A 16,318-nucleotide genomic window follows, 5' to 3' on the forward strand; every position below is an offset into this window, starting at 1 on the left:
AGAGAACATCTTTCTCCTGCATAGCACACCTCACTATGAGCCATTGAAGATGAGCACAAAACAGCATCTTTTTTTATCTTTTCCCAAATGTAATATGGTTTTGATTAAAAAATATTTAAGAGACTGATTAAACTGGTTTTGATTAAAAGTTCCAGCACTGATGGCCAGGTCATGAACAGGACTTCAATTTGCACCTTGAGACACAGAACCTCACATAGGTAAAATTCCTTATTCTTAATTCAGAACAAATGGTACCATTAGATATGGCTGCACCTGGTCATACTTAAACATCAGTATTACATCTGTTACCCTGGTGAGAACTATTTTTTTCTTGGAGATTAAAAGCATCTCATTTAGCATCAGACAATGTGTAAAGTTTAAAAAAAATGGACTTAAACCTGACAATCAGGACAGCAGTGAAGACCAGCAGGTTTCTACTCACAGGAACACATAGCTACAGCTTTGTAGTCACATGTTTACAGCTCCAGTCCTCCCCAGTGTAGGGTGCTCACACACAGTTCCCAGCCACACAAAGTTTGGAAGCATATCCAGGAATTCCTCTTCTGCATTGCCCATCACTCCCTCACAGCATGGCTCATCATGTGAGATGTTAAACTAGAACAGAGGGGCCTTTCTGCCACTTAGAATGAAATTTAATCCTTCAGTTTAGTAAAACCAGTGGTAAGCATGAAAGAACTGTCTCTTAAATTATAAAGCAGCAAGGAATAGTGTATTACACCCCTACAAGCAGCCTACAAAACAGAGCATGTGTTTTGTACCCCTCAGAAGTTTCATCACAGAAGTTGAAAGAATGCATTCTGTGTGCAGCACAATGACAACCAACATCCAGAGAAAGCACTCAAGGGGTCAACAAAAGCCTCTCTAGGACTTGTTTCATGATGTTCAAGTTCCCATTCTACACAAATATTCTTTCACCAGTGTCTTTGGGGCAACTTTAAACTACACACCACACCCTCCTATTTGATGCACAAAATAGAGGCCAGGTAGTAACACTACACTTAAGTTCCAAGCACTCAAGCTTTGTGGAGTGTAGCTTGGTTTCAGGCAGAGGCAAGTTGTCAGATATGAACAGGACAGTGTAAGACTAGAAATGGAGACAAAATTAAGAGCACCTTAACCTAGTCTTCATTCAAACCAACCTTCCTGACTTGGCTGGATGGTTCATACCCAATTAAGGATTTAGCTCTACTTCATGTAAAAACAAGCCACCAACTGTGATAATTAAATGTGCAGTTACCAGTCACAGAATACTCACACCATATGCATGAAGCACGGTGTGTCCTGCGCATATTTTACACTTGCAGGTCATTTGTGTGTTTAATAAAAATAATGCATACCCTTCTGCGTGTGAAGCCATGATGTTCCAGTTCTGGTTTGTACCATACAGAAAACCAACCAAGTAGTTTCATCACTTTGGGTTTGCATCATGTAAGAACTTATCCTTAGGGTGATGGCCAAGTATTGCTCAAAGAACAGGTGAATCCAGTAGTAAGACGGATCTTATTACTTATGTGCATCTCCTGATGCACATCAGGAGAACCACCAGGTAGGACTGAGAGCTTCAAGGATGTTACAGTTTAGACTTGCACCACAGTGACAAACCTGAAGAGCACATGTTACCAAGAACATGAAGTACAGAGATGAAGTAGCACAACTGAGAGATCAAAACCAATAGTTTAGAAACAAGGGGACTAAGGCCAGAAGCTCCTTTCTGTGCCTGGCCTGTCTACTGCACAAGCCAGTCAAGACAAAAAGCTGTTTGTATAGAGAAATCCACATGACATTCTTATGATAGGAAATACTGCTCTCAAACTTTTTGAGTTACCAAATGGATGACAGGGTTGTTACTATTAAGCTCAGCATCTGTATGACTTGAAGAGAACAAGGGGTGAGCAGTAACACTACCACTATTCTGGAAGTCACTACTCCCAGGAGCATCAGTGGCAGAAGGCAGTGAAGCTATGAAGGAGGTATTTTCCTTCCCCCTCCAGTGGTACAGAACTTGTAGCTAATCCAAGTTCCTTCCCTCCAGAAGCATATTTCTTACAAATGTAAATATAGCAGCATAAGAGCCTTTTCTTTAGAATGTTTCTGTGAAATAGTATTTAATATTCATGTTTCTATAACCTTGACTACTCACTTGCATGTTCCAAGGAAGTTTCACATCTTGTCCTTTAAAGTTACTTACCCACAACTCTGTCTCCTACTTTTACTCCCATCTTCCTCATGGCTGCAGCATACAAAGCTACAGCTTGTCTCAGCTCTTCAAAAGTAACTTTCACTATTTCTTCTTTGCCTTCCTCTGAGGAAAAAAACAACCAGTCAGAAATTATGCACTGCAACATAATTGGAGTCTCACACAAACAACTATTTCTCGAAGAATACAACCAACTTTAGAGACATTTCCACTAATAATTATACTTATTGTGTTTCAAGTTCCTCTGATGTGGTACCAAGCTCTCATTTTAATAGAGATTAAGTAGTATTCATTTAGTAGGCACTAAGATTTAACAGGAACATACAACTGCAAAAATGCAAATTATTCATTGGCAAGCAGCATGTTCTTAACAAGCATTCAAAGTAAATAGATTGTACTCATCAGGGCTACTTTCTAACCTGGAAAGAACAACTTTACTTCCCTTTTTGCTCAGTTTTCTCATTAGGTCTAGGAAGCAGCAGCAAGGTGCCAGCTTCAGGTTTTATTATGGAAAGGCACCACTGACTAGAACATCATGCACATATAGTTAAAAAGCATGTTCAAAGCCAGGCCTTGGTAAACATCTGCATTTGCCAACATACCACAAAGCAAATAAACTCAACTGGACTCCATTCATCTCTGAGAAGATCTGCAGGGTGTTTCCATTTCTGTACTGAATGTTAGATGTTACATAAGCTGTTAATGAATCACTCATGAAACAAAATTAACAAATCTAAATGTTTTGAAAGGCAAAGTTTGGCATCATAAAGGTTCTTTCCTGTACTTCCTCAATGTGACTCGTGCAAACCACTGGCCTGTCCTGCTCCCAGCACTGCTTATGAAAACACAAATGCCTACACTGTTTGCCCTGACATAGCAGGTCCCTGCAGAACAGCTGCCAGTCTCATTTCCTTCAGCAGGGGACAGTATTTTTTACTCTGTTGCCTTCTTCCATCCCAGTAAGGCTGGACCTCATGGAGCAAGAGAGCAGGTTGTGATGGGGAGCAGAGGTGTAACATGTAGGTCAGAAGCTGAACACAGGCTGCTGACAGATTCAGTTTCCAAACAACCAGAAACAAGATTCTGATCTCCCTTTGTGATTTAAGCCCCCAGGAGAAGGGAGTTGTAGCTAAGAGTCGCAGCAGGAGCCAGTGACAAGGGAAGCTGCTTTGGAAAGTCACATTTACATTCCTGTGCTCCATTACATCCACATCACTCCCAAAAACCATCCCTTGTGAACACCCAAACCCAACCCAGGTTCCTAAACCACCACTCTGACCTAGCAACAAAAGGGTTAACAAAATACTCTGACTTAAGAGATCTTAAGAAGATTAACCACAGCAGAAGGTCATGAAGAGAAATGTAGGTGGAAGTCTGCTCACTGCAGAGAAGTAAACATGTTCACTCCAGCTCTGGTACAGTATTCAGCTGAAGATAATTTTCCTCCTTTTGCTATTATCCACCTGTGATCATGGAACACCAAGCAGCAAGTCTCCAGTACACCTCATGACTTCCTAAGAAACAAGATCTACAGGGACAGTGTAATCACCTATCAAACCAGACAACTCACTGAGTTGATAATAACTCCTTCAATAATTTGAACTCAAAGTATTTGGCTCCACTCTTTCCTCAAGTTGCATGTTTAGCTTTTAACATTACCAAATCAACCATGTCATTCTACACACACTTACTAAGTAGTGTGTAGCTTTGAGCTGTTGTATAAGATGCACTTAATTACATTCATTTTTTCTCCATTAAATAAATACATAAGAAGCTTTTCTAATGATCTCAAAATCTGAAAACAATGAGTTCATCACTTCACAGCCAGCTTTCTGTCACAAGCCTCATTTCTGTGACCTCACTGGATCAATTCTTACTACACCAGAACTGGGTCACAGATTTTCCCATTCTGACCTGGCAGTTGATTTTACTTATATACTATCAGAGAGGTTTCTTTCAATACCTCTAGATGTAAAATGCAACTGATAGATATTTCTTCTTCACAGCAAGCTTAGAGAAGACAATTATGTTGTGTCATTGTTTTTCAATAGCTATCAGAACAGTAATAATAGATACACAACTCAACCTTGTAGAAGCTAAGGCTTTTAACACCTACACAATCAATCCACAGTTCAGCATGTTTTTTCTGCTATTAAGTGGTGATCATTATTAAACTATTAAGCATCATCACTGCTTGGTCAGGCTTGTGCTAAGGATTAAGTCCAGCAAAGGGGAAGCTCAGAACACAGCTCCCTAAGGAGGCACTCACACACTTGCACAGAATCCAATCCCATCTAATGGATTAGAATCAATGTTTCAAAGTTACCAAAGTCAGCAGGTATAGGGAAGGCACTTGATCTCATTACAAGTACACTCAGATTTTTACTGGACTTAAAACTTCCCTGGCATAAAAAACAAATTTAAGATTGAGCTTTGGTGTTCCAGAAAAGTAAAGTTTCATGTTTTCCATCCATGTAACCATCCTTCCTTTCTGTAGTGTTAAATTCCTACCCATGCCTCATGCAGTCCTTGGCATTCCCAAAGTAATAGGTACAGGAAAAGGGTAGGAAGGCAACACTGCCAAAATCATTCCTGGAAGGCAAGCACTAGGCACCTATTTATGGCAAATGTTCAAGACAGCATGATCACCACTACCTTAATGCAGTTAAGCACACTTCAGAAACCTTAATGTAGTTTGCCAAGGGCTTTTCAGAACAACTTGTGTAGCCAGAGCATGTTTTGCTGCTTTTTGCAGAGCTGTATCAGATTCCACAGTTCCTGACTCTGTTTTCTTCTTTTCTCCTCACCCAAATGAGTTTATTTCAAGATTTCATGAACAGTCCAGCTGTTCTAAGGCCTAGTCCTATGAACTAGAGAAACACAAGCCATTAATTCTTTCCTTACTTGCTGCATACAGTGCAATCTTGTCATTTTCCTTGTGCTTCAGAAGATTCTCTGCATAGTTCAGACGGCTGCCTTTAAACCACTCTGGGACATCTGCAATGCTTTTGGATGTATCAATTACCTGAAGGGAAAAAAAGAAGAGAGTAATACATTTCTGGACAACTGTAATACCATTTCTGTTCTCAGAGCATTGTACAGGAACCTGCTAATTAATTCCAAGGTCTCCATACACTCTATAAGGTAAGAACATTTCCTCCCAGCTTACAGATGGCAAACAGGCACTAGATCCTGTAATTACAGACCTGGAGCAATTAAGTATTTGTCAACTGTGGTAAGCAGAGGCATTATTACATCAAAACTAGAAAGAGTTCCTTGCTGACAGTTCTACCTTCAGAGCAGCCCTGAACACACCAGTGAGGCAAACCACCCTGGCTACAGCCCAACCACTGATCTGTGCAAGCCACAGCACACTGGGGTTTCACCTCTGGGAACATCCCAAATGGGAACCAAGAGTATTGCAGCTCTCAGGGCATAAGCTCCAGCCTCCTCCTTACAAAAAAAAAAAAAAATCAAAGCTTAGGAAGGTGTGAGTACCCATTCTTCCACAGCATGAGTCACAGTGGCCAGAGACCAACATCAGGAGCTTACACAATAGCCATTCAAGTGACTACCTGGCTCAATAAACAAAGAGTTCAAGCTTTTTATTCCCATTCTCCATTTTTAATGATAGTTACAGCTTCACCCAAAGCACAGCACTACCACCAACCTCTACAAATACTGTGTTACCAGCTCTGAGTACACATTCCTACCATCCTTGATGTGCTGGTTTCTAAAAAGGACTGGCAACCTCATAAACCCTTATTATTTAATCCCCCATTTAACACTAAGGCATGTAAAGATTTGAAAAATGTAGTGAAGAGGCAAAAATATACTTAGCCAAAACAACTTGCCCCCCATCTTGAGCTAATTAAGCTTCAAACCATTAAGTTACCCCTCAGTTAAGACTATACCTTTCCTAAGTGATAGGTAAAGAGCCCCTAGCATTAGCCACAAAGGTATACAAATCCCTTCCAAAATGCCCCACTGTTTAGAGATTCAGCTGCCCAGCAGCACATGTATTTTGTAATCTTTCAATTGAAACTATTTATAGTTGTGGTTTTGAAAGCTCCTGGTTTATACCCTCAGGTTCTCTCTCAAGGGCTGCAGATGGATTACTGAGACAGCATTCTTTCTGACCAAGTAAAAGGCTCTTCTAAAAGCCAGATGCAACCCAAAAGCCTCCCATTCCAGAAAGAAAGTCTAATATTTGTGTCATTTGAGATATGTATTTCTGGAGGCAGTCCTAAAATTAAGTTTTAGAAGAGGAGTCAAAGCTCATGAGGAAATGCTCTGCTCTATTACTTGATTTCAAGTGAACTTTCTAAAATGAGCAACTCGAGTAGGTTTCTCTGCTCACAACAATTAGCTAGAACTAAATGACAACATTCACAGTTTATCAACTCAGGCTGCAGCAATATTTTTATCCCAACATGCATTACTGCAATAATTAGAAGTCACTCTTACAACTGACTCATTACTGACTTCTTTAGCTTGAAGGCAAGCAAGCAAGAGGCTTTTAGTATTTTCCAGGATGAGATCTAAAATAACCCTGTTTTTCCCTGAAGTTAAACACCCCTTCAGAGTTCCACTAGCATAAGATGCTCAACTGACATACTTGACAATTATTTTCTTATCAGGCAAGAACTATGGCTCCTAGTTAAGCCCAGTCTCCTTGACTGGTGTATGTTGTTCCATGAACAACCCCATCTCTCCCTTAGAGGCAAGTTCAGAAAGCAACAAAAACTCAGGGTCTGCTGATTTAGTCGAAGATCCCAGTTCTAGCAAGTTTAGACAGATGCAGAGCTTTGCACAAGCCTTTCACTTCTGACAGTCCCAACAAACCCTCAGTGAGTCAACTGAAAAGGGAAAGTGAAGTCTACAGCCCTCACCAAGTGAGTAATGCCTTACTCCTACATGCAGCAGCACTAAGTCTTACAAGGCCAATCTGTGTGGTGAGGTGAACATGCCAAGTGTCAGCTGTACTCCCATGCCACCAGCTCCTGTTCCACAATTGCTCTTCACCACAGCTCATCAGCAACCACTTCCCAAGCCTCAAATAAGCAATATCACATTAGCAATACCCTCTGCCCACTTCTATGTCATTTCTCCTCCTTCAAGTGGTTTGCTAGTTGGGCTACAACCACACACTGCCATGCCCCAGAGATACTGCTTACCCTAAGCAGAGCCCATGCAGATCTCAACCCTTACCAGGAACAGACCATCCTTGTCTCACTGTGGGAGATGGCACATGCTATAGGACCTGAAGAGTGTAACAGCAGACCTCAAAAGGAGATACCATCAGAATGCTCAAAGCAGCAACTCTGCAGGAACAACAGCTGTCAGGTGCTACTTGTAGCAGAGACAGAAACAAGTTGAGACTACATTCCCCATTTAAAAGAACAGCTATTTATTACTTGACATTACAACACCAACACTGCCACACCAGTACAGCTCCACACTGCCAAGAACTGTTGGTTCTTTTCAGAAGTAACATGAGCACACTTACAACAAACACTTAAAACCTTTACTAAGCTGAAATAAACCACAAGGTATTGCTTCTTACAATGGCCTGCGCAAGACGTTACACTGTCTGGGAACAAAAGGAGTCAACTTTGGTTCATTACAAGTTTTATTTCCATCAAAGCATAATGCTCACTTCCAAGACACTTCAAACCTCTCAGCTGTTTAGCTACCACAGAACAGCTCAAGTACTGTGACCAGCCTTTCCTCCCCACATACAGAAACAGACCAATGCTAAGTACTAACAGCAAGGCAGCTTGGAGGCTCAAAGCTTGAATTCAGCCTTGAAGCCAACAGTACTGTGTGAAAGCAAACAGCACCAGCCATAAAGAGTGAGTCAAGTATCTATCTACCAGCTGACTCCACCACTCCTGCTTTATCATCTCATATCATAGCAAGACCTATAGAATAGGCATGCAGGGGCCTAGAAGCTCCCAAGTAGCCTCGTTAAAGCTTTCCCAGACATCCACATCAGCCTGCTTCTCATTCTCAGGCAGCACCCTTTAGGCCACCATTGCCTGCTTCAGTCTCTCATCCAGTTTCAGCCACTGATGGTGCCTGAAGGAACAGACTTCCAGGAAGACATCTCCTGTAAGACAAGAGAACAAGTGTTACACACAGTTGCAAAATAGCTCCTCTGAACTACTTGTTCAGGACAATTTGTATTTATACAGAAATTTAGAATAACCTTGCTAGCAGCACAGAACAGGTATAGAAAATAGACAGTATCCAAATACAGCCTAGCCAGATTCTGAACCAACATCTGCAGAAAAAGATAAAATTGTTTACAATCTTCAGCCTACATATTTCAAAGAAGCTGGCTACTCACTAAATTTACTCTGCTAAAGGGCAGGTTACCTTGAGACACCTGAGCAGTTTCATGGCAGGAAGAACCACCTGATCTATCACATTATGCAGTACAGAAATCTGTAAGACAGGAATAGACAAAAGAAACTCACCATTTCCCTCTGCAGAGCTGCCAGTACTCCTGGTGTTCTCAGAACAGATGGCCTCCAGGGATTAAGATACAAGTCCAGCCCTTTATGTCCCAGGAGGGTTCTTCTGCATCAAGCTTTTCAAGTAATTAGTCCATCATCTTCCCCAGATGGAAAGCCACAGGGTGATGTTGATATCCTACACCAGAACTGTAGAAGGGCTCCAGCTTTGCCCTCCACTTGCAAGAGCTCTGAAGTCACCTTTACCTCCAAGCAACACTGCAGCACAGTCTGGTATTACACCTCTGATTGCATTCAGCCACTGCCATTCCCTCAGAGGTATTTCAAGCCTACATCTGATTGCAGAGACCTCCATAACCAGTTCTACAGAACTCAAGTAGAACAGGTGTGCTTACCAGGTAAGCTGACTCAGGGAACATAAGCATGAACTTAGCTGCACGCCAGCATTTACAAAATCAAGATGATATTTCACCAGCATAATCCTAAAGTGGCAGGCAGTCTACTGGGAGACCCCTCACCAGCAGCACAGGCCACCAAGAACACATTACCTCAAAGGCACTAGAGCAGAATTGTTTAGAACAGAACTTGAGGCTTTCACTGCTAAAGCCTGGCCCTGTATGGAGCCAGGAGTTGGACCTGATGATCCTTACAGGTCCCTTTCAACTCACACCTTAGAATCATAGAATACACTATTAGCAGCAGACCACCACCAACAATCACAAAAATTCAGGACTACACACTTTGATGGAGCCTTCATATCACTTGCCAAGGTTCCAGGAACAATTCAAAAGATTGACTGCAAAACTGGTTTCTCTCTCCTTTGCGTTGCACTTGACCCCTGAAGATAAACACTGACTTACCTCATCATACAGGCGAGAGCAAACGATGTCACTGTACTTCCAGAACTCTGCCCAGAAGTCTGCGTAGGATTCCACTGACCACTGGTACAAGTCATCATAGTTGGCTAGAAGTAATAGATATCTGTTAGTGTTAGGCAGGGAACCACAGGAATTTAGGTAAACTACAATTAGGGATATCCCTAATTACATCTGTGGTTAAAATAACCAGTAAAGTAAACCAGATTGAGTAGAAACCTGCTGCCCACAGCAAGTGACTATGGCATCAGCAGAAGTAGTCCACCTGAGCAGATGACATCTCATCACCTGTATTACAAGCCACTTGCCACCACAGAGATGGGGAGTTTTTCCTAGCAACTCTGTGCAACATCTACCCCTCACCAGTGAAACTAAAGATTAGACAGCAGGACAGAGTCCTGCTTGCTGACACTTCCACTCCCTATGCTATCAACATGACATTTTCAGGCAGCAGAAGATAAACATGTCTTCCTGACAAGAGACACACAACACTGCTCTAGTCTGGGACCAGAGACATCTGACAGCATGGTGACACAGAGATTCAATGCACTCACGATCTAACTGTAGTATCAACACTCTCACAAAGGAAGCATACATTATTTCTCAATCAATGAGCTCTAACAGACTGCATCTTACCTTCTCATGCTAAAACAGCAGCAAATGGTGCTTTCAAAGCCACATTCAGAATGCAGATGTCTGCCAGCTAGATATTAGAGCCATGACCTGGCATTAAAAGCCTGGAAGTGAGCAGTTAAAGCCTTAAACAGAGATAGATGACAGACCATGAGGAGTGCACACCAAAACCACAGCTCCAACTGAACACTGGAATTCAGTACATAAAACAGTTTTAAGCATGAGAAACTGCAGCTGATGTCTCATCACCAGCTTAAGAGTGACATTCCCAAGTCGTGTCCACACTGCCTGAAGCTCTGCCAACAGCCAAGTTACACATGAATAGCTCCCACCAGTGACAGCAGGAAGTTTCCTGCTCTGACAATTATGTTTCCTATGGCACCTTCAGCTAAACACTTGAAGTCACTTTCTCCAATTATCTTTAGTTTATCATGCTGTTACCCAGCCAACTGCTTCAGAAGTCATCTCTGCATCCTGTTCCTACAAGGAAGACATCTTCTAGCTTTATAAAAGCTAGAAAAAAGCTACTATCTCTACACCAGTAGTCACACTTGATCACCACAGCTGTTTCCCCACCCAGCCCTTCCCTTCCTCATCTTGTTCCACTCAATCTTTTCATCAGTGTGAGATTACTTCCCAGGTGTTTCTGACATAGAAGTAAAGGCAATAACTCTTCTCCCTAACTCAACTTTTGCCTGTATATTGCCCCAATCACAGCCTCCTACCTACTTTTAAACACTCCACCCAAGTTTCTCTTCACTATGCTGCACACACACTTCAGCTGGTGGGGGGCCTTTACCAAAGGAAAGCTCAAGCTTCCATCTCCTCCTTCAAAAATCCAACTGCAGCACATGCTCCTAATCATTTAGTAGATACAAAAAGCTACAAGTCACCACTAATGTAGTTTCTTACAATAGGGACAGTTTGTCCCCAAGTTAGTATGCAAGTTCTTCAGGGGACAGACATCTTATTCTGCAGCTAAAGACTGTGTTTCCTTGCTACATTTTCAGGGTTGGACAGAGCCCTGCTGTTTAAAGGGGTTTATTGCCTTTAGCTCTCCTCAGTCACTCCACATCTTAAGGTTACTCAAAGAATACATTCTGGTTGTTGAGTAGCATATAGATAAGTGAACATCAGTTCAAATCTCATGGAACTTCACAAAGGCTTCAATATATGCACAAGAAACCACTTTTAACTGGATACAGACACTTCAAAATGGGGTGAAGTAAGTTCTCATTATTACAGCTATAAACACAGGCAGCCCATCTGAAACTGCATTCAGTCTTGATCATCTGAGTACCAGTTACATGACATTTCTATTCAGGATTTCACTAAAGCCCCATGGTAACTTGCTTCCTAAGGGGGAGGAAAGTTAAAATGTTAACTTCCCTGATGATCTGACTTGCCCACATACTAAGCTCTTTTCCAGATATCAACTGCTAGAAGTACAAGACATATTGCCACAACTCCAGAATGTCTCTGCTTTTGTACTGGTCTGACAAATTTGTCAGGGCACTTGCCAAAACTACTCCCTCTATACCTCAGATGACTACAGGAAGCCTACACAGGCAACCTTGTCCCTAAATACTTGCAGAGAACGGACAGCACAAAACAAGCTGGTCAGAACTGTAGGGTTTGACCCCCATGTGTGCTGAACCCCACCCAGTTCGTGATGTGAATGAGCCCACAGAGCCAACACCACTGACCCTGAGACCCAGGAGACACCACTAACCTACAGCTCGCAGTCACTGAAGCACAGAACAGTCTGGGTTGAGAGACAGCTCCGGGGCCCAACCCCTACTCACCGCAGGGCTATCTCCAGAGCTGGCAGGCTGCCTCCAAGTCAGAGGGCTGCACACCTACTCACAGTCATGGAGGTGTTTCTGAACGAGCACGAAGCAGGGCTTGAAGTTCCAAAGCTTAGGCAGGCACAGCACAAAAGCCTTCGCTGTCCACCACTGAACCAGCTGATGCACTTTCACTTCCCAGTACACTTCAACACCACAAACCCATACCCCTCAAACAGGGATGAGCACAGCCTTAAACCTCACACGCGTGCTGTCAGAGCACCATATTAAGGCGCACACAAACCTCACGGCCGTGACAGCAGCCACCCCTCCTTCCCACATCCCCTTAAAAACAACAAGTCACTCCGCTGCCGCCGGCCCGGGGAAAGCTGGGCCCCGGCAGCACACGGCAGGCACCGCCGCGCCCGGGCTGACACCCGAGAAGGCTGCCGGCGCTCCCACCCTCACGCTAGATGCGGCGCCGGAGGCCTCTGCGTGAGGCACGGGCAGAGCATCGCGCTCACGGCCCGGCACCCTCAGGCCCCGGGAGGTGTCAGAGCACCCGCGGGCACCTCACCCGCCCTCTCCGGGGAGGACGGACGGGCCCGCCCGTAGCCCTGCCGCGGGCCCGCGGTTAAGGCCAGTCCTGGAGAAGCAGAACCCCGCCGACCTCCCCCCGCCGCCTCAAGCCGGAGTTCGGCCCCGAGCAGAGCCCGAGAGCCCCCTCGGCTGGGCGCTGCCCGCCCGCCCCGCGCTCACCCAGGCGGAGCCCACAGCTGCTGGCCACGGCGGCGCGGAACCGGTCCATGTGGGTGTTGCGCTTGGTATCAGGCTCCCACATCACCTGCGACTCCATGATCTCGGGCTCCCGGGACATGGCAGCGGCCGAGCGACCGTGTGCGGGTCCGTCCTTCTCTCCCACCGAGCACCTAAACCGCTCCGGACGCCAAACGCCAGCCCTCACAGTGGGGCGCCTCCTCCGGGCGCAGCGCTTTAAGGGCCGATGAACGTCTCTCTCCGTCGTATCGCTCCGTAACCTTCCGCCTGAGAAAAAAGAGTGCGGGGCGTCGCGCCCCGCCCCTGCCCGCCGAGGGGGCGGTGAGCACCGCGGGTCGCCGAGAGAGACAGGGAGGGCGGGTGCGGCCCAGCCCCGCCGCCGCCGCCCCTCGGTCGTGCCACCGCCTCTCGGGCCCCCCTCTCCCGCTTGAACCGTGCGGTCACCCCCGGCGGCTGCCTCGGGCTTGCGCAGGAGGGCGCGACCGGTGAGGGATGAATGAGGGGCGGGCGCGCCTTGCGCCCGGCCACGGCACGGCCCGACTGCAGCGATGCCGCTCCCTGACGGGGCTCTCAGGGACCCGGCGGCACCGACCCCCCGGACCCTACCGCCAAGTGGCCACCGCGTACTCCCCCCGCCCCGGTGCAGGCCTTGTCCCGGCGGCCTCCGCCCTGACAGAACCCCCGCGGCGGGACTTTATTTAATCACCACGTTATAACGGGATTAAACGGCAGATCCCGCCCGTGCCCCTGCGGCGGCAGGTGTGGTGTGGTGCCTGCAGCTCCGGGGCCACCTCCCACAGGTCTGTGCCCAGCTGACAGCCGCCCGGCCGGGGCTCTGAAGGCACCCAAGACCCTCTGCTTGGGTCTCTGCCACCTCTAAAGGTCATGGACCACAGGGAGCAACCATGGCTTCACGCTTTCCAACCCATCTCTGCTTGGTTTTCTTACTATCCCAGAGAGGTCTGGAGAAAGCCCTGCTGACAAATGGCTCTGACCCAATAATGCTGCAAGAAACACCCTTCTCCGTGGCCACACTATCCCAGTTACTTTTGCAACGCGCCTGGCTTAAGGTATCTTGCACCCTGGCTTAAAATTGATTGCTTCTCTTTCCAAATGCGAGGTCTGGCCCTTATTGACAACTGCACTGTCGCAACAGCTGATTTTTGGCTGAGAAGCGGTGGTAGCGAAGTACTTAACAGCAACCTGCAAGCTGATGTGTGTGTACGTGCTGCTTATGTAACTGTCCACTTTAAAAGGTCGTGATTTCCCTTACGACTCATAGAAACCTCAAAAAACTCAACAAATGGCAGAGGCATGCAGTGTATGTGGAAATCAAGCACACGTAGCAGACAGGGGCATACGTTCATTCAGAGTTTTGTGCTACCAAACTGTTTCATTGAACTTGCAGGCCACGGCGACATGATTTGAACAATCCCGCGGGTTTTATCTGGCCGTACATACAGCGTTATTTTTAAATAACTCTCTCTCCAGAGCCTAGAGGACTTGGCGAGGCTGGGGGTGGAATCAGGGCACATTATCTGCTTTTATGCCTTGGCAGCGGCGCCGGGGGAGGTCAGTGGAGGTGTGAAATCCGTGGCAGGGACGCACGGCCAACGGCCTGAGATAAGGGAGGGAGGCAGGCAGGGTGCCCGGCCTGCCGCTCTTCCGCTGTTCTGCCTGGGCTTGGATGTCACAGCCTGTGGTGAGGAAAACTGCCTAGAAACCCCATCCACGGAACACTTTTATTTCTGCCCTTCGGGCTGTAAAGACATGTACTGTGATCCACAACCGATGTGGATGTATATACTGGGGCAGGACTCCCGCAGCTGCCTGCCTCAGGCTTGGGCCGGTTATGGCCTCCCATCCTCTGGTGGGATCTTCAGCCCCACGCCTCAGCAGCCCCAGCCCCCGTGTTCCTTTACACACACACCCTGCCCGGGGATGATTTATAGCCGGCCCTGCTCCGAGGTGAAAAGGCGAGTTTCTGGTCAGCTTTCCTTCGGCTCGCCGAGCATTGCACCTGACACAAGAAGCGGGTGAGCCTGTCATGGCCGGCTCTGAGGCGCCAGCACAGGAAGCACGGCTGTGATTTACCGTTTCTACCTAATTTTCCTGTCATCCGGCCCCACTCTGAGCCTCCCCCCATCCCTCGCCGTGCTCCGAGGGAGTCACAACTCAGACGCTCCCCCACACGCCGTCCCCCCCCTCCCCGCAAGGTCTCGGCGTGCCGTCAGCTGCCGCCGCCCCTCAGGCGCTGTGGGACCAGCCGGCCCCGCGCTGCGGACGGATCCCGCGCAGCGCACGGCGGCCGCGACGCCGGCGCGTCCTATTGGCTTCCACGCTCCTGGCCCCACATCAGCCCAGAACCCGCTCTCCTCGCGGCTTTGCTCACGGCAGAAGAGCCGACACCGTGAAACGCCAATGGGAACGGAGGTTTCTCAAGCCCTCTTCTCCTTCGACCAATCGCAGGCCGGATCAGAAAGAGGTGTGCCCAATCGGGGGGAGGAGGTGTGGTCCCGCCGTGATTCCTCTCAGTCCTGAGGGGATCCCGGCTGAGGGGACCCGTTGTAAGGGAAAAGGAAAAGCAGGAGCGGAGCCGCGGTATTCCTCCCCTCAGGGCAACCCCTGCGCAGTCAAATCACCTGAGAGGGGGCCCAGAAACCCTCTCAGTGAGCTGAAAGAGGGGCGTAGCTTAAATTGGAGTGACCAGTTTACTGTTCAAGGAGGGAGGGACGCGCTGGGAATTAGCTGAACAAAACCCGGGCTTTTAGAAGAGCCTGGCAGAGCTGCTCATTTGTTAACAGCACCCTGATTTATTCATTTACTGTATCCTTACTTAGAGTGCACTATGACACCATATTCCGTGCCCTCATTCCAGTTTTGCCACAGCCAAACTCTTAGTTTCCTCTTTCAAAGGTGACTTAGGACAAAATGGGGGGAAAATGGGGAAAATAAGCAAGTCTTTAAGGAGAAAATGGGCATTAAGAGGACTGCAGCGATTATTAAAACTATTCTGGAGACTAGGTGAGGATAGCTGGAGGAAAATACCCTGAGCAAGATTAACCAGAATAGGCCATGTTCAAATCTTTTGCAGTCTTGCTTTATACCTACTAATAATAGGTTAAAAATTAAATCACATTTTCTGCTTCAGGTTAGAGATGGGACCCTTTGAAAGACACTTCAGACCCGATTAACAGTAGTAACGATGATGGTGCTACCTCATTTGTGGTCTGTGAGGTAACTAGTGTGCAGCTTGTGAAATGAGTGATGAAATGCACGGACCTGTGAGATAAAGAGTTTTGCAATAATACCTCATGGTAAGCTGTGCAGTATGCTGAGGCCTGGCCACGTTCCATTGATCTAACACCTGGATTAGGAAATCTAAAGATTTTGGAAGGTTTTTATAAGATCCTATTTCAGAGTGGCCACCAGCTGGTTAATGAGTCTGCATAAGAGTAAGAAACTTCTGGTTCATTTGACATCCCTGATCTCTACAATCTCTACATGGTGTCAGGAGTACCAGTCGCCAGGATCAAAATTAAAAGCATT

General features: G+C 46.5%; 1 protein-coding gene across 2 annotated transcripts in view; it reads right to left on the reverse strand.

The window, feature by feature from the left end:
- Positions 1–12,872, reverse strand: part of AACS (acetoacetyl-CoA synthetase) — a 40,284-nt gene extending 27,412 nt beyond the window's left edge. For both annotated transcript variants that reach the window (XM_084271976.1, XM_084271975.1), the window contains exons 1-4: positions 12,752–12,872; positions 9,558–9,661; positions 5,123–5,243; positions 2,210–2,323 (exon numbers count right to left, since the gene is read on the reverse strand). In XM_084271976.1, coding sequence (XP_084128102.1) covers positions 2,210–2,323; positions 5,123–5,243; positions 9,558–9,661; positions 12,752–12,869 — 457 coding nt within the window. In that variant the 5' untranslated portion in view covers positions 12,870–12,872. The remainder of the gene's footprint in view (positions 1–2,209; positions 2,324–5,122; positions 5,244–9,557; positions 9,662–12,751) is intronic.
- Between the last annotated feature and the right edge of the window lie 3,446 nt (positions 12,873–16,318).

Source organism: Gallinula chloropus (assembly GCF_964237585.1).
Source record: "Gallinula chloropus genome assembly, chromosome: 17".
Lineage (NCBI taxonomy): Eukaryota > Metazoa > Chordata > Aves > Gruiformes > Rallidae > Gallinula > Gallinula chloropus.